The sequence below is a fragment of the Octopus sinensis genome, linkage group LG20 (assembly GCF_006345805.1).
Source record: "Octopus sinensis linkage group LG20, ASM634580v1, whole genome shotgun sequence".
Lineage (NCBI taxonomy): Eukaryota > Metazoa > Mollusca > Cephalopoda > Octopoda > Octopodidae > Octopus > Octopus sinensis.
Genome location: NC_043016.1, coordinates 30,432,105 through 30,450,407, shown reverse-complemented (window position 1 = coordinate 30,450,407; position 18,303 = coordinate 30,432,105). Strand labels below are relative to the sequence as shown.

General features: G+C 37.1%; 1 protein-coding gene across 1 annotated transcript in view; it reads right to left on the bottom strand.

Annotated features, from left to right (window-relative positions):
- The window catches only part of LOC115222537 (nucleoporin GLE1), a 52,394-nt gene extending 34,306 nt beyond the window's left edge, over positions 1-18,088 (bottom strand). Inside the window, exons 1-5 of the mRNA XM_029792793.2 lie at positions 17,907-18,088; positions 13,279-13,382; positions 11,808-11,973; positions 3,233-3,381; positions 297-357 (exon numbers count right to left, since the gene is read on the bottom strand). Of these exons, the coding sequence (XP_029648653.2) occupies positions 297-357; positions 3,233-3,381; positions 11,808-11,973; positions 13,279-13,382; positions 17,907-18,086 (660 nt within the window). The 5' untranslated portion in view covers positions 18,087-18,088. The remainder of the gene's footprint in view (positions 1-296; positions 358-3,232; positions 3,382-11,807; positions 11,974-13,278; positions 13,383-17,906) is intronic.
- Between the last annotated feature and the right edge of the window lie 215 nt (positions 18,089-18,303).

Below are 18,303 nucleotides of genomic sequence, written 5' to 3'. Positions count from 1 at the left end.
GAATGACATTGTACGGTGAGAATGATAGGCCAGATCTGGCCAGTTCAAATATAAAGCAGGTGGACTATTTTGGGTGGACATGGCTGGTTTAAATGCTAAAAGGTTAAATCAAAGGATGAATGGTAAAGTTGTCCATAGTATGACTTAAACTCGGAAAGCAGAGAGGTTGAATGAATAACATAAAGTGCTCCGTTCGATCCCTGAACAACTTTGCCACTTCACCACATTACTGGTTAGAGAAAAATCCGTGCAATTTGGAAATTAGAATAGAGAAATTCCACTTAAAGAATGCCTACCTCATAGTGATGTGTATGTTGTTCTGATCTCTGTTTTTGATTCTTGAAAATTTCCTCATCACTGGAAAAGAAAAAAAAAAAAAATTTAAAGTTAACATTAGTTTTCGCAGTCAAAGATTATTATTGCATAGTCATGTGATCATGTAACCAACCAGGCTATCAGATGTTTCACAACGCTGGTCACAATGCATTTTTGTATTGTTTTATCCTTCAAATGATGCCATTCTGGAGCAACATGAAGTGAAATGTTTTGCTAATGAACATAACACTGCCCAGTTAGGGAGTTGAACCCACAATTTAGTGATCGTGAGTGCATAATAAAAAGCAAAAACCATTTCAGCCAAATAAAGTTGATGAGTTATGATTGAATAAAAAAGTCAATAAAATAAACAATAATAATATGTTAAATAAGCAGGGAAACTTGAAATTTATAGAAGAGAAATGGCAAATTGTAATTTTCATCATTATAACTGCAAACAAAACGACCTATTCCAATGAGAATTAAAATTAAATTGCAAACATGGTTTGTCAAGAACTTTAATAAACGATGATCATGATCATGATGATGGCTTCAGATTTTGGCACAAGGCCAGCAATTTCTGGGGAAGGGGTAAGTCAATTATATCGCTCCCAATACTCAAATGGCATTTATTTTATTGACCCCCAACAGAATCTGAATTCAGAACATAAAGACAGATGCTAAGCATTTCACCTGGCATGTTAACAGTTTTGTCAGCTCGTCCATGATGATAATGATGATGGTAATGCTTTCTACTATAGCCACAAGACCTGAAATTTTGGGAGGCAAAGAAAGTCAATCACACTGACCTCAGTACTTGATTGGTACTTAATTTATCAACCCTGAGAGGATGAAAGTCAAAGTCGACCTAGGCAGAATTTGAACTCAGAATGTAGTGATAAGTGAAAGACTGCTAAGTATTTCAGTGAGCGTGCTAACATTTCAGCTCACCAACTTAATAAATAATAATAATAATAATGTTCATAAAAGCACCAGACATTGGTGGTGAGAAGAGTAAACAAGTGAATTAAGCCAATCAGCACTGATTTTCTCAATTCTAAGGCATGGTCATGTGGTTAAGAAGCTTACTTCCCAATCAAGTGGTCTTGGTTTCAGTCTCACTGTGCAGCATCTTGGATGAGTGTCCTTATATGGCTCCAAACTATAAAAGCCTTATGAATGGATCTGGTAGACAGAAACAGAAACAAACCTGCTACATACAAGTGTGTGTGTATATATAAATTATATATATATATAAAAGCACCATCCGTTCGTGTCCGTTGCCAGCATCGCCTGGCCCCGTGCCGGTGACACGTAAAAGCACCATCCGTTCGTGGCCGTTTGCCAGCTCTGTCTGGCACCTGTGCAGGTGGCACATAAAAAACACCCACTACACTCATGGAGTGGTTGGCATTAGGAAGGGCATCCAGCCGTAGAAACACTGCCAGATCTGACTGGGCCTGACGAAGCCTTCCAGCTTCCCAGACCCCAGTTGACCCGTCCAACCCATGCTAGCATGGAAAGCGGACACTAAATGATGATGATGATGATGATGATGATGATGATGATGATGATGATGATGATGATATATATATACGTGATCTGATCAATAAGTATCTGGACTGTTGCCATAGTAACGAAGCTAAAGCATGCAGGGAGAAGCCACTTGGCACAAATTGAGCTTGAACTCTGCTGTGCATGTACACTTAAGTTTTAACGTTCTAGCTAACTTCCACTGTTTACAGCAGTGATAGGAAGGAACATGTGTAGAGTGTGTAATATTCACATTGACCACGACAGAGAAAGTTGAGCAGAGAATCTGCATCAAATTTTTCCAAAAGCTTGGCAATACCTGCTCAGAGGCCTATGCAAAGTTTTCAAAGAGTTTTCATCGTTCTCGACACAATCAAGGAGATCTTGTGCAACTGAAACTCATACCCAAATCTTCAGTGATAATGGACTGAACTGGAACATAACTAATCTGCACACCCTCATGGATATTGATTCGACGATTTCATCTCACAGCTGCATGCACATCTGCAATGTTTTTCTAATTTCAGCTGGTTGTGGGTCTCCCAGAATGTTTGGCCATCTTGGAAATGTCTGAGCCACTCATACACTTGTACGTATCTCACACACTCTTCTCCATACACTTTCTTCAACTTTGCGCAGACCTCTGAGCTGGTATTGTCATGACAATTTTGTCTGTCATGGTCAATGCGACAATCACATGCTACACAACTTCCTTCCAAGCACTGCTGTAAATAGCAGAAGTGAGCTAGAACGTTAAAACTTAGTGTGCATGCACAGAAGAGTTCAAGGTCAATCTGTGCCAGGCAGCTTCACTCTGCATGCTTTAGCTTCATTACTATAGCAACAGTCCAGATACTTACTGATCAGATACTCACACACACACACACGAGTATGTATACATGTACATGCATATGTGTGTAATCTTGTCTTGCAATCTTGCAATCATGTTATTGTTGCAAATGAACTTCACCATCATGCAAGTGATGTTGTTCCTTTGCAGTCTTCCATGGTCCTGGGTTCAGTCCCATTGCGTGGCAACTTGGGCAAGTGTCTTCTAATATAGCCTTGGGCCAACCAAAGACTTGTGAGTGGATTTGGTTGATGGAAAATGAAAGAAGCCCATCATATATAGCCTCTGTGTGTGTGTGTTTGTGCGTGTCCCTAGCCACTGCTTGACAACCGGTGCTGGAGTAATTACATCCATGTGATCAAGCAGTTCAGCAAAAAGAAATCAACAGAATAAGTACTAGACTTAGAGTAATAAGTACTGGGGTTCATCGATTTTATTAAAAATTCACCAAAACAGTGCCCCAGCATGGCCACACTCTAAAGACTGAAACAAGTAAAAGATAAATAAATAAATAAATAAATAAAATGACTGTACCTTTGTTTGAATAAATCATGTAACTTTTCCCACTGACTAACTTTAGAATCTTCTTCCTTCTTCCTGAGATTCTCAAGATTTTCATTCACTACTAGATTTATATATTTATCATTCCTATGAAATTCTGAAGTCTTCTTCTTTTTCAGTACCTGACATCAAAATTAAAATAAAAGTTATTTCAGAGAATAAACAGAATGTAACTCGTTTTCTTATAGTTAGGTCTTAGGTCTGAATGTACAACATTGGAAAGAACTAAAAGACTTATGGCTGCACACCACACATATAGCATACACTAATACTTTATTATTATTAATAATAATAATAATAAATATTATTATTATTTTTAGTGTATGGCCTCTAGGTTAGAGTATTAGACTCATTTTTAAAACTAAAAAAGAAAAAAGCCACGAAAAAAATTTGCAAAAAAAAATATAGGTCACTATAACCTATATATAAAAATGCAAGAAATTAATGTATTTCTGGAAATTAACTTTATTCAATTTACACAATTTCTTTATCTAGGGTACAAAACAAGAAAAAAATTCTTCCACTTGTACACTCCGACACACACACATTGCTGCTCTCCTTGTAATCACTCACTGCTCCCTATTCCATTGCCTCCCTCTTACCATTCTCTCCTCACTACATCCCTGCCAGTCTGAACTTTCTTTCTACACTACTCCACCCACAAAACAGCCACTCCTCTCTTAACCTCTCTCTGTGCACCCAGTTTGGATCCTCATTGTTCTCATCTTTTTCTCTATCTCATTGACCAATTCCCCTCACCTTTCACCCATATTTACCCCCTTTAAGTCGGGATAGTCCTGGATTCTTCTCCACAACCCTTCTATTCTGTCTTACCTCACTGTCTCTCTCTCTCTCTCTTTCCAGCAAACCCCTGACACTACTCCTTCCCTTGCTCCTTCCATACCCCCTTACTGTTACTCTCCCCACCTGCAACACCCTTAACAATAAATCAACCCTTTTCATCATACTCGAACCCCACCCTACCTTCCTCAAATGCTTCTTTCAAGTTGTGACACTTCTTTAGTCTTACCAATGATAAGTCAGCCTCACAAATGCTGGAACCACAGTAAAGCACCGCCATCCCCACCTCTCAGCAACAACTACACGGGGAGGGGGCAGGATATTCTTCCCACAACCTTTGGCCTCAAAACAATAAATCTATTCCCTTCAAGTGTAAGAGAAAAAAAAACCTAGAAAAAGAAAACAAGGAAAAAAGCCCAGAGCACAAAGCCATACTAGGACCAAAAAAAAAAAAAGAAAGAAAAAATCTTGAATCATAATTTTAATTCTATTATTTGTAGTTTATGAACACTTCTCTGGAATGTAAAATATGACATTAATTATATAAAAGCCCCAATCACAAAAATGAGCATAACAGAAAGAACATCATACTGTATCTTTGAAAAATTAAGACAAACACAATATTGAAATCTTTAGCTTGCTAACCAACCACATGGTTCCATGTTCAGACCCACTGCGTGGCATCTTGGGCAAGTGTCTTCTGCTATAGCCCCGGGCCGAACAATGCCTTGTGAGTGGATTTGGTAGATGGAAACTGAAAGAAGCCTGTCGTATATATGTATATATATATATGTGTATGTGTATGTGTTTGTCCCCCTAGCATTGCTTGACAACCGATGCTGGTGTGTATACGTCCCCGTCACTTAGCGGTTCAGCAAAAGAGACCGATAGAATAAGTACTGGGCTTACAAAGAATAAATCCTGGGGTCGATTTGCTCGACTAAAGGCGGTGCTCCAGCATGGCCACAGTCAAAATGACTGAAACAAGTAAAAGAAGTGTTGAAGTTCATTTCACTAACAGCTTGATGCTGTGCCCTACACCATTCAGAAATTCCTCAATGATCTTCCATGTATTCACATAGTCCAGAAGTGGGTTTTGTATGGACCCTATTCCCCACATCATACTTCATTTACCCTTTCATCACATTACCTAAAATCATCAGCCTTCTCACTCTCTCATTTCTTCTATCAGTGTGGCAGGTTATTTAGTTCTGCAAGGTATAATGTGACTTTGCTAGAGTTAGTGCCATGATAACTACACCTACTACAATTCTGTGAAGTGGCTGACATTAAACCTTTCATTACTGTATTTATTTCGAGATGCTCTGTGTTTCTTTCAATTACTTTAAATATAACAAAGAATTTAATAAAATAACTCAGTTATCATTCAGCTAGTGTTAGGAACATAAATTATGACTAAGGTTTGGTGGAAGATTTTAATTCAAAACTTATGAAAACAAGACATTTGTACTACAGAGCCAGAGCTGGTTTCAGCCGGGTTGGTAACGAAAGGGTCAAGGAGGGCATACAGCTGTAGAAACCATGCCAAACCTGAGACACTGGAGACCAATGTGGTCATCCAATGTGTAACCCATGCCAGAATAGAAAGAAGTTGTATGATGATGATGAAGAAATTTTTCCCAGGAAAACTTAAAATAAATGCTTTATTTATTTATTTATTTTTTTGCATTGTTTCTTTAATTTAAAATACTGAATAAAAAATTTTCTTTTCACATATATAATATCAAAAAAAAAAAAAAAAGAAAAGAAAAAAAGAAAAGAAAAAGAAGAAAAAAAAGGATGTCATTGTGTATAAATTTTTAGTTTTTCAGTTAAGTAAATCACTGAAAATATCATTTGATTACTGCATTTGGAGGCACAGGAATGGATCTGTGGTTAAGTATTATGCTCACCAACCAGTTCTGTTGCACAAGAAGAATAGGTTTTTAATGTTAGCCTGTAGTAGTATCAGTAGTTTTACTACTACTACTACTTCTTCTTCTTCTTCTTCTTCTTCTTCATCATCATCATCATCATCATCATCATCAACATTACCATCAGGCTTTTAATTTTAGCTGCTAATATGAGTAGTTTTAGTCTCAGTTTCATTATCACCACCATAACCACCTACCGCCATCATCAACATTATCATCATTGATTTAACGCCCAATTTTCCATGCATGTACGGATCAGACAAAACTTATCAGGGTAGATTTCCTTTGGCTGCATGCCCTTCTTGTATATATCATCTTTTATCTTTTATCTGTTTCAGTCTTTAGATTGTGGTCAAGCTGGGGTATCACCATGAAAAATTTTAGTCGAACGAATCAACTCCTTACTTATTATTTTTTTTGTAAGCCCTGATACTTCTGTCAGTCCCTTATGCCAAGCTAAGTTAAGGGGGCCTAATCACACACAGACACACACACACAATGGACTTCTTTCAGTTTCCATCTACTAAATCCACTCACAAGGCTTTGGGAGGCCCAAGGCTATAGTAGAAGACATTTGTCCAAGGTGTCATGCAGTGGGAAGCAAGCTTCTTACCACACAGCCATGTTTGCACCTATATTATTTATTTACTTTCTTTTTTGTTTCTGTTACACAAATATTAGTAAACAAATTTTTCTATACATATGCATGCATAGGAAATCTATTTCAACAAATTCTGTTTGACCCATGCAAACAAGGAAAATGGGCATCAAAAAAAAAAATGGTGATGGTGGTGATGATGATGTTGATGATAAAGGTGGCAAGCTGGCAGAAACGTTAGCACGCCGGGTGAAAAGGGTAGCCGTATTTCGTCTGCCGTTACGTTCTGAGTTCAAATTCCACCGAGGTCGACTTTGCCTTTCATCCTTTCAGGGTCGATAAATTAAGTACCAGTTACACACTGGGGTTGATGTAATCGACCTGATCCGTTTGTCTGTCCTTGTTTGGCCCCCATGTGTTTAGCCCCTTGTGGGTAGTAAAGAAATAGGTGATGATGATGATGATAGTAGTGGTAGTAGCGACAGTCACGATGACGATCTCTTGGAAGTCTTTGGATGGTTGTACACTGTAGCTCCCCAATATATACTTTTTTCCAATAATGTTATCTAATTGATTAATGATCTTGTGTTGATGTGTTTATTTAACCTTTTAAGGGACAGAGAAAGAATGGGGTGTGGTGGGGTGGGAGGTTGTTTGTTTAATTTTACAATTCCAAAGACATGTGCTAAGGTGAATTCTCTGGAATGCAGGTGAGATAAGGAATGCCTGTCAGTGCATCTAACTAGCACTGTAATTAGTTTATTCAGTGTAATGTTTAATTAGGTAGTTATATCTTCTTCAATTTACTTTTGCTGTGGGGTAAATCAACAAATCCAATCAATGCCGTCAGTGTAAAAGTTCACAAATTAACAGAAGTATTTGCAGAATATAGGGCAACAGGCCATAGAAAAAAAATCTGTCTTGATAAACTTCGTCTGACACATGCAAACATGGAAAAGCGGACATGATGATGATTTGTGAATTGAGATAATCAAAGAAAAAAACAAAAAAAAAACCCAAAACAACACAGGTCTTTTTCAGAGAGAGTGATGTGTGTGCATGAATATTTCACATTGCATGACCAAAACCTTGTGAGTAGATTTGGTAGCCCATTGTGTATATGTGTGTTTATGCCCTTGTAACAATATTTAAATCATCCCATGCTGTTTAGAATATGTATTTAATAGATAATCTAAGATTTAATAGATCAGTCTAAGGATTAACCAGGGAACAGTGAAAACGTCATTAAGGGGGGGGGGGAAAGCAAAGACATGTCAAATAATAAGCAAATAAAAGGAAAGATTTTAAACAGTAAATTGAAAACTAAGAATTTAGATGACATAATGACTAGGTAATAATTAAGAAAGTGGATTTATAATTGGAATCTTATCACATTGTTTTGGTATGTGTAGCCAAAAAGACCAAAATTTTTTTTCTGTTAAAATTGAAATTGATGGGTGGTGCATGTAGAAAACAAAGAATAAAGTGCCTAAAACTATTTCATTAGTATGTAAAGCTATATATATATATATATTATAGTTTTATATTACATGGACTGAAAGACAATTCCTGGCAGGTTATTACACTTCTAAACGTTTGTTCCATTGCCAATGAATCTGCCTCAAAGTCCTTTCAGCTTGTATCATTTGGGCCAATCAATTGGCTAGGGTGTCGCAAGAGGGTTAAATGAAATTAGGGGCAATTAATTGGTTGAAATTAATTTGTGTTTTACAGGTTCTGTATATACAAGAAATCTTTTTAGAATGTTTATTAAGAGTTGTTTGTTTTATATTCATTTTTTGATTACCTTTTTTTTACTTATGGACCCCTTTGGCACCTATTTTATTAGGGTGGGCCATCAAAGCCATTTGATGCTTGAAAAAACCCCATTATATAGTTTTATTCTTTTATTTGTTTCAGTCATTTGACTGCAGCCATGCTGGAGCACTGCCTTTAGTCGAGCAAATCGACCCCAGGACTTATTCTTTGGAAGCCTAGTACTTATTCTATCGGCCTCTTTTGCCGAACTGCTAAGTTACAGGGACGTAAACACACCACCATTGGTTGTCAAGCGATGTTGGGGGGGGGGGGGAAACACATACACATATATACAACGGGCTTCTTTTAGTTTCCGTCTACCAAATCCATTCACAAGGCTTTGGTCAACCCGAGGCTATAGTAGAAGACGCTTGCCCAAGGTGCCACACAGTGGGAATGAACCCGGAACCATGTGGTTCATAAGCAAGCTACTTAACACGCAGCCACTCCTGCGCCTATAATTAACTATTAATAGAAATTGCATTAAAAAAAAAATTGATAAAATATTTTGTATATTGTACAAGTAAAATCAATTTATAGCACATAAACTTCAGCCAGCAAAATCTTATATGGACCTGTGAGGGCCATATGGTCAGGGTTGAGAACTACTGAGTTAACTGTTTAGTATTCAAATTTTTCTGTCAAATGTAAGACTTATTCATTTACTTTGTTTTGAATTAATGCTGCATTATCTTGTAGCTTTGAGATTTTGATGATGTAATTGTTTATTTTGAGAATGATATATTGTAGGGTAGGTGTGAGAAGCCAAATTTGGCTGGTTTGAGCATAAAACAAGAATATTTGTGTCGGATGTGGCCAGTATAAATGCTAAAGAGTTAAACAAACACTCATTGACACAGTATTTTTTGGCTGAATGCCTTTCTTTTCTCAACTCTTATCTATTTTTCAAGTACAGAAATTGTTTTGTTTTGCTTTTTGTTTTTATTTCACTGGACTTCGAATGTGTAAAGATACAGAACTTATTGTTAACAATGAATGTAAACATAATGACATGATCATCATCATCATCATTGTTTAATGTCCACTTTCCATGCTGGCATAGGTTGGACAGTTTGACTGCAAACTTATTTCTTTATTGCCCATAAGGGGTTAAACATAGGGGGGACAAACAAGGACAGACAAAGGGATTAAGTCGATTTCATCGAACCCAGTGCGTAACCGGTACTCAATTTATCGACCCCCGAAAGGATGAAAGGCAAAGTCAAACTTGGCGGAATTTGAACTCAGAACATAAAGACACACGAAACACCGCTAGGCATTTCACCCGGTGTGCTAACGTTTCTGCCAGCTCGCCGACTGGTAAGCCAGTGGGCTGCACCAGGTTCCAATCTGATTTGGCATGGTTTCTACAGCTTGATGCCCTTCCTAACACCAACCACTCCAAGAGTGTAGTGAGTGCTTTTTATATGCCACTGACATGACACCGGCATTGGCCATGACTACAAACTCACTTGGCTTGACAGGTCTGCACAAGCACAGTATATTGGCAAAGGTCTCAGTCACCTGTCATTGCCTTCATGAGGTCCAAAGCACAGGTGTCAATCAGATGGCACTGCCATTGACCATGACTACAATTTCATTTAGTTTGACAGATCCCTCAACACAGCATATCGCCCAATGTTCGAAGAGTGCTTATGCAATGTAAATATTCATGCACACATCACTCTCTCTCTCTGCAACTGAAAAAAAACCTCCCATATTTTATATGGCCATTGGTGAGGCACAAGTGAAGTTAGGCAGAGAGTAATGACCTCATCATGTAGCTAATGTTTTACAGGGATTTTTTTTTCCTGCTACCATCATGGTTAGGACTAGTGCACATCAAGTGTTTGTTGTTGAAATCCTCATCATCATTTAATGTCCATTGTCCATGCTGGCATGGGTTGGATGGTTTTTACCAGGGCTGGTAAGCTGACGGGTTGCACCAGATTCCACTCTGATTTGGCATGCTTTCTACAGCTGGATGTTCTTTCTAATGCCTATTACACAACTATTATACTCTGAGAGTGTAATAAAAACACCTATTATACTCTGATATTGTAATAGGTAATTTCATGTGCCAGTTGAATGTCACCAGTATCTACCACAACTATAATTTCGCTCGGCTTGATGGATTTTCCTTCTCAAGCAATAGCATACTGCCAAAGTTCTTGTCATTTGTCATTGCCTCTGTGAGGCCCAGTGCTTGAAAGGTGCTTTTTGCGTGCCACTAACACAGTTGCTAGTTCCACAACATCAACATTGGCCATGCTGCCTCCGTGAAGCTCAACACTTGAAAGGTGCTTTTTACGTGCCACTAACACAGTTGCTAGTTCCACATCAACATTGGCCATGCTGCCTCCGTGAAGCTCAACACTTGAAAGGTGCTTTTTACGTGCCACTAACACAGTTGCTAGTTCCACAACATCAACATTGGCCATGCTGCCTCCGTGAAGCTCAACACTTGAAAGGTGCTTTTTTACGTGCCACTAACACAGTTGCTAGTTCCACAACATCAACATTGGCCATGCTGCCTCCGTGAAGCTCAACACTTGAAAGGTGCTTTTTTACGTGCCACTAACACAGTTGCTAGTTCCACAACATCAACATTGGCCATGCTGCCTCCGTGAAGCTTCAACACTTGAAAGGTGCTTTTTATGTGCCACTGGCAAGGGTGCCAGTTACATGGCATCAAAAACGTCCACAACTATGATATCACTTGGTTTGATGAGTCTTCAAAATATTTATCAAAGTTGATGAATGAAAAGTTTTTTTTGCTGCATCCTGTATACATCATCATCATCATTAAATATCCATTTTCCAGGAGCTGATGAGTTGGAGGACTACATCATGCTCTATTGTCTGTTTTTGGCTTGGTTTTCAACAGCTGGATGCCCTTCCTACAGCCAACCATTTTGCAGAGTGAACTGGGTGCTTTTTCATGCCACTAGCACCACTGAGGTTGCTTTGTAAGTTGTAAGACTAGGGGCCAAAAAGGGCCCCTATAACTGACAGGGAACAGCAGAGAGAGAGAAAGTATGGGAAATGATTCTATGACATCGTTCGTGCGTTTGTACTGGGTTTAGGGTTAGGGTTGTCATAAATAACAGCGACAAACGAAATATACACCGCCGGAAGTTCTTGTTGACAAACATCGGCAGTAATTTTATTCAGCTGAATACACATCATTGATTGGTTGAAATTACCAAAATAGGCCTACTTTGATGTGAAATTACTTCGTAAATATAAGTTTTTCTCAAAAATGCTAAGAGTGAAAGATGTTTTATATGACACATTCTACCAGTGTCCGAAGTTTGAATGTGTTTAGTTACAAAAAATCATTTTTTAAATCTGTAGGTCAAAAGGTAAAGATCCAAAACTTAAGAGTGTGACTAACCTTACTTTGGTTTTCACATATGTCTTTATACTCTTCTATGATGAGCTTTGTCCGTAAATATTCTGGGGTTCTGGGAGAGGACTGTTTTTCCTTAACATTGGTTTTGTTTCTGACATTTTTCTCCCTCTCCTCATTCACGGGAAGGACGTGACTAAAGGACTTGTTGCTGAAATTGTAGACAATAATTTTGTTATTGACATAAAAACCACAGATTCATTTACGAAAAGGTAATTGTGCAACACTTATGTGTTGGTTCTTTGAAGAAGGTTATCAATGTAAAGGCAATGAAATTGAAACTCAGTCACAGGATACGGCTCACGTTTAAATTAAGCTCGAAGGCTTTGGTTTGCTTTCATAAAAAATATTAGCCTTGTCCTCCTCCTCTCCACTACCAACACCACCATAATAACAATAATAATAATAATGATTTCAAATTTTGGTACAAGGCCAACAATTTTAGTGGGATATTGATTTCATTGACCCCCTCCACCCCCAGTGCTCAACTGGAACTTGTCTTACTGACTTTGAAAGGACGAAAGGCAAAGTTGATTTCAGCAGAACTTGAATCCAGAACACGAGGAATTGGAAGAAATGCCACAGGTGTCACGCAATAAAGGGGACATATAGCTATCCTGTATCATATAAAGGTAGGTGGGAAAAAAAACCAAAAAACAAAAAACAGTCAAACGTTTACAGAACATAATGTTAGGACAAACCTAATGTCTATTTCATCCAATTTCAAGGCCATTTAAAAAAACAAGTTTGGCAATAGACAACGAGACTAATTAACTGCCAGTAAGTTTACAAATAAATACATTAAACAAAAAATATATTAAAAATCATTTTTAATTATTGAAATATGTTATTGCCATTGTCACTATCACCAATGTTCTCAACTCATAACAGCTTAGACAAAGTCAGCACTTTTTACAGAGTGTACTGGGTGCTTTTATGCAGCATTGGCATGGATGCTTTATTGATGGTGGCATGGGTGCTTTTGTATATGGCACCAATACCCATTAGCTAGACATGTCTTCTCAAGCACAGCAAACTGCCAGAAACCTAGGTCCCTTGTCATTCCCAATGTCTGAAGACCCTTTCTTGTGTGTGTGTGTGTGCATGCTTGTGTGTATACATCAGGCTTCATTCAGTTTCTTTCTACCAAATCAACTCACAAGGCTTTGGTAAGCCATGCATTGTGTTAGAAGCCCAAGGTGCCATGCAGTGGGATTGAACATGGAACCATGTGGTTGAAAAACAAACGTCTTACCATACAGTCATGCTTGTGCATACAATATTTTACAGTATCTTTACTTAATTGCAATAAACAATTTAATAATTGATATTTTCTAAGTTAAAAAGGAAGTTTTATTTTTTTTTTAAATCTTACTAGAGAGAGTTACATTTCAAAGTGATTGAAGATCATCAAAATTAAAGCCCCACATATTAACATATGAAAAAGAATTCTTACCTTTGTGTTTGCTCTTCATATTCTTCTTGCTGAAATGATGAAGGTGGTGGTGAATTTTGTTTTTTAACACCAAGTGAAGGAACTGTGCAGTTCTGTACATCAACCTATATAAGAGAAAAATATTTTAACTCGTAAAATTTGAATAATATACATGTGATGATGTATATTAGCAACAGAGGCAGTAATAAGACTGAAAGGTAATGTTTATGCCCACTTAAATGTGGATGTTCTATTAGAATAGACTACACTGCAGTAGATATCACGAGAGAAACTCTCATAGCGATCTTTTGGTGCAAAATGTAAGCTTGTTTATAAGGCTATCAAGGAGATAAATTCCCGCTACCTCCAGTATTGAGACAACCAGATCATGTTATTTCAACCTTCCTTGGTCTTATCAATGATGGACACTCTACTGCTAGAGATAGCAGCGACTCATCTCCCTGCCTGCAATATATAGAAAAACTTCCACAACACATGCTAGTGTTGTGATTAGCCAATGAGCTTGTATGTGTGTATATATATATATATATACACACACACACATATATGTATGTGTGTATATATATATATATATATATATATATATATATATATATACTAGCAATGCATCCTGGCGTAGCCTGGGTGTAATGACCTACAGCCATATTGTATTATTTGTTCCTTTCTTAAGGGCAGAATCAGCACAGCTGATATACAGGGGTTGGACAAAATGATGGAAACACCTTAAAATTTCAAATAAATTAATTTTAATATGGGGTAGGACTGCCATTGGCAGCAATTACAGATTGAATTCTATGAGGTATGCACTTGTACAAAGTTTGAATTGTTTCCAAAGGAATTTTTGTCCATTCTTCAGCTAAAACAGTCTCCATTTCTTGTAGTGATGATGGTGGAGGATATCAACTCCTTACTTGTTTTTCTAAAATGCACCATAAATGTTCAATAATATTGAGATCTGAGGACTGTAGTGGCCAGATAAGATGTTCAACTTCACTAGAATGTTCCTCGTGCCATTCAGTAACAACTTTAGCTGTGTGAATTGGTGTATTATCATCCTGAAAGATTGCATTCTCCTCTGGAAACAGTTCTGCAACCATATGATGAATTTGATTAGATAACATGCTTAAATAGTCTTCACTATTAATTCTGCTATGAAGGGAAACCATTGGGCTGGCGGATTTGCAAGATATAGCCCCCACATCATCACAGATCCTCCTCCATGTCGAACAGTTGGAAGAAAGCAGTCTGGGTCAAATGCTTCTTTTGGCTATCTCCACACGTATACTCGGCTGGTGGTTGGAAATAAGGTAAAGGATGACTTGTATGAGAAAATGACATTCTTCCACTGCTCTAGAGGCCAATTCTGTAGGTTTTTACTCCACTCTAAAAGCTTTGCAACATTTGTTTTTGAAAGTAGTGGTTTTCTGATTGCAGCCCTCCTGTGAAATCTAGCTTTGTGCAGCTCCCAGTGAACAGTTTTGTGGAAACTGTGTTCTCGAGGTGGTCTGCAGTAATTTTAGGAGCTGTACTTTTGTGATCCTTTCTAACAATTCGCATAAGAGTCTGACAATCCCTATCTGAAAGTTTTGGTTTTCTTCTGGAGTTTTGTTTCTATGAAGAGGTTTTTACCTCTTTCTCAAAGGCTGTTATTACTTTCGAGACAGTACTTCTTGATACACCAAACATTTCGGCTGTCTTCATTACGCTAGCTCCTGCCATACGAGCACCAACTATTTGACCTCTTTGAAAGTCCAACAGATCTGTCATTTTAATTACCTTTTTCTAATAAATCAAAAAACGTAAAAATAACCAAGCTTTTGATGGTTTTATAGATATTTTAAAATTATGATGCTATGACGCTAGGTGTTTCCATTATCTTGTCCAACTCCTGGTTATAGTGAACTGGAATACTGGCATAATGGAAGTTATTGTTTGTTTAAAAGTGAAGATGGAGGGGATGGTACAGTTGACATGGGTTTGCATGAAAATGCTTTCTGTTCCTAAGAAGGATCATAAACTATGTATTGTTTCATTGTATAAAAAAGGGTTAATACGAATTTGCTTAGAAATCATGTTTTCAAAATTTTTATTTCCTCCCCATCACAGTTTCTTAATTTGTAACTCCTTTTTGATTTTTTTTTTTTATCCATGCAGAAAAATACATAGATTACAAATCTGGGAAATATATATGTTTTTTATAAAGTTTAATTTTTCTTAAAGAAACACTGAATACCAGTTCTCCCACCTCGCCCATCCATCACCTACCTGCTTTCAAAAAAATAAAAGCTCCCAATGTTTCACTATCATCTGATTTTTCATGTATGCATAGAATTGTACTGAAATAGCAGACACAAAGAATATTGGAGCAACACCAGAAAACTCGACATGCTAGAAACAACAGGTAAATGACATTATTTATGAAGAAACTTCCCCACTTTCCAAAAAGCTAAAATGAAACATGTATATTGTAATGTGATATATTGTTTCACTTTTATACTTTTAATTTTAACCACGATGATGACTGTCTCATTTTGTATATTGTGTATTTGTCTATGAATGTATGTGAGTGAGTGTATGAGTGTGTATAAGTCTCACAGTGAGTGTGTCTTTCTGAGTTAGGTATTAAACACACTGTATGTATGTAAGGACTGGTCAGTGTCAATACGAAATTTTATTTTCAGTTTGACTAAAACAATATAACATTTCATAGAGATATTCTTTCTATTTACAGAGATGTACTTGCATATAAGTGACTTCATCTGAGATTGTGGGCTCGGAACATATCTTCTTTTATCTTTTACTTGTTTCAGTCATTTGACTGCAGCCATGCTGGAGCACCGCCTTTAGTCGAGCAAATCGACCCCGGGACTTATTCTTTGTAAGCCCAGTACTTATTCTATCGGTCTCTTTTGCCGAACCACTAAGTTACGGGGACGTAAACACACCAGCATCGGTTGTCAAGCAATGCTAGGGGGCCAAACACAGACACACACACACATATACATACATATATACGACAGGCTTCTTTCAGTTTCCGTCTACCAAATTCACTCACAAGGCATTGGTCGGCCTGGGGCTATAGCAGAAGACATTTGCCCAAGATGCCACGCAGTGGGCCGGAACCATGTGGTTGGTTAGCAAGCTACTAACCACACAGCCACTCCTGCGCCTATATATATATAAATGATTTAAACTATATAAATCGATGTCATTCAATTATTTACTTCGAAGTCATCCACATGCCTATCGCATCTGTTTACCTTGACACATTCCGATACACCTTTAACCACTACATAAACTCAAAACGCCAGGCTTCTTATTTTCCTGAGCGCCAAACTAAACTAATACGCCGTTTGTAGTTCCCTCACCTGTCTCTCTTTTGTTTTTGCACCATTTTGAGCCATATAAACACACACACACATATATATATATATGATTACGTACACTATATTGATTAAATCCATAAACTTAACAAAGCACATCTCAACTCAGAGACAAAAGGCTCCAATGATTATACCGCCAAATTCGAAATACATGGCAATCTTTAGCGAAAAACAAAAATTCACAGAAATTAAGAGACAGCCTTTCGATCAAGGAAATATCGTCGGATAGCTATAATTCAAGTAGAGAGGATCCTCATTAATGAATACCAGCAATATATTATGAAACCAAAACATCATTAGTGACATATACAAATGAGGAAGGAGTGGATTGCAAAACGAGATTTTAAAACTGAATTTTTGATTTTTGAGACTAATACTTTTTACAAATGTTTCACTACCTTAGAAAAAACTATCTATATCAGCTTCGCAAATGGTCTTCCCTAAATACATTAAAATCATTATAACATAATCCGACCACTATTTCAAACACATAAGCAACAAATTTGGCTGGGGTAAAATGAGTAAACCATGCTAAGGTAAAATTTGTTGCTTCAGTTCTCCAGAAAACAAACTCATACACATCAATGTCTATACTTAGACATCAGAAAGATCAGAAATGCAATAAATAAATAAATAAATATCAAATGAAAGAGGATATGAAATCAATGAAATTGAAAAAGTAAAAAAAAAAAAAAAAAACGTTACAGGAAATATTCTGTGGATTCTTCAAAATCTGGAGTATCTCTCTTTGTGACATATTTACGCTCTATGCAAGAAACAAATTATTTTAGACCTCATTTTTTTGAAACTCGAAAATTATCAAACTAGACACTAGCGTGGGAAAAATATTAAGTTGGAATCCAACAGAGAAAAGAATATTGATTGTTAAACACGAAATATAATCTAAGACATTTTATTAGCAACCTCAATTACTATAGGTTCAAAGTTGAGGAAAGATTTCTTGGCAACAGAGGACCGGCCACCTAACTTGTTTCAAACTCTCTCAACTTCAACAACAACTAGGCTGACCAATTTTACTCCTAAAGATGATTCAAATGCACAAAATAATGATGCAATACTTGCACTGTAAAGGTTTCAAACAGGTAGGGAGAAAATAAGAAATTAGAAGTTATTCATTTCGCCCTGATCATTCAATTTGCCTACCATTCAAACGTATTTCACCGAAGAGAAAGGGAAAAAATTAAATTGTAGTACATATAATCATAATTAAAATTGTATATATACCAGTAATCGCTTAACATCTGTAGTTCTTTTATATATTAATTGTCCTTTGGGGGAATTTTTAAGGCTATTTGCCATCGTCTCCATCGCAGTTCTTAAGTACTTTTGTGAAAAATGCCTCGTTTTAAAAACCGATGGGATTTTGTTTTCGTTAATTCTACTTCTGCCAGAGTTATCTCCCATACGAACAACAAGACAACTGGAGAACCTGTGGTCTTGTTATTGCTGCTGGAAACAGCAGCTAAATCTTCTTGGCGGGTCATACCTGATCGTCTTCGAAAACGATATGTCACAATGTAGTTCTATTGCTAAAAATAAATAAAGAAAGAAATGTGGAGTTTCGGTATAGTTGTCCTCGAAGTCTGGTACCTCATGAGAAAATGAAAAAAAAAGTTATTTT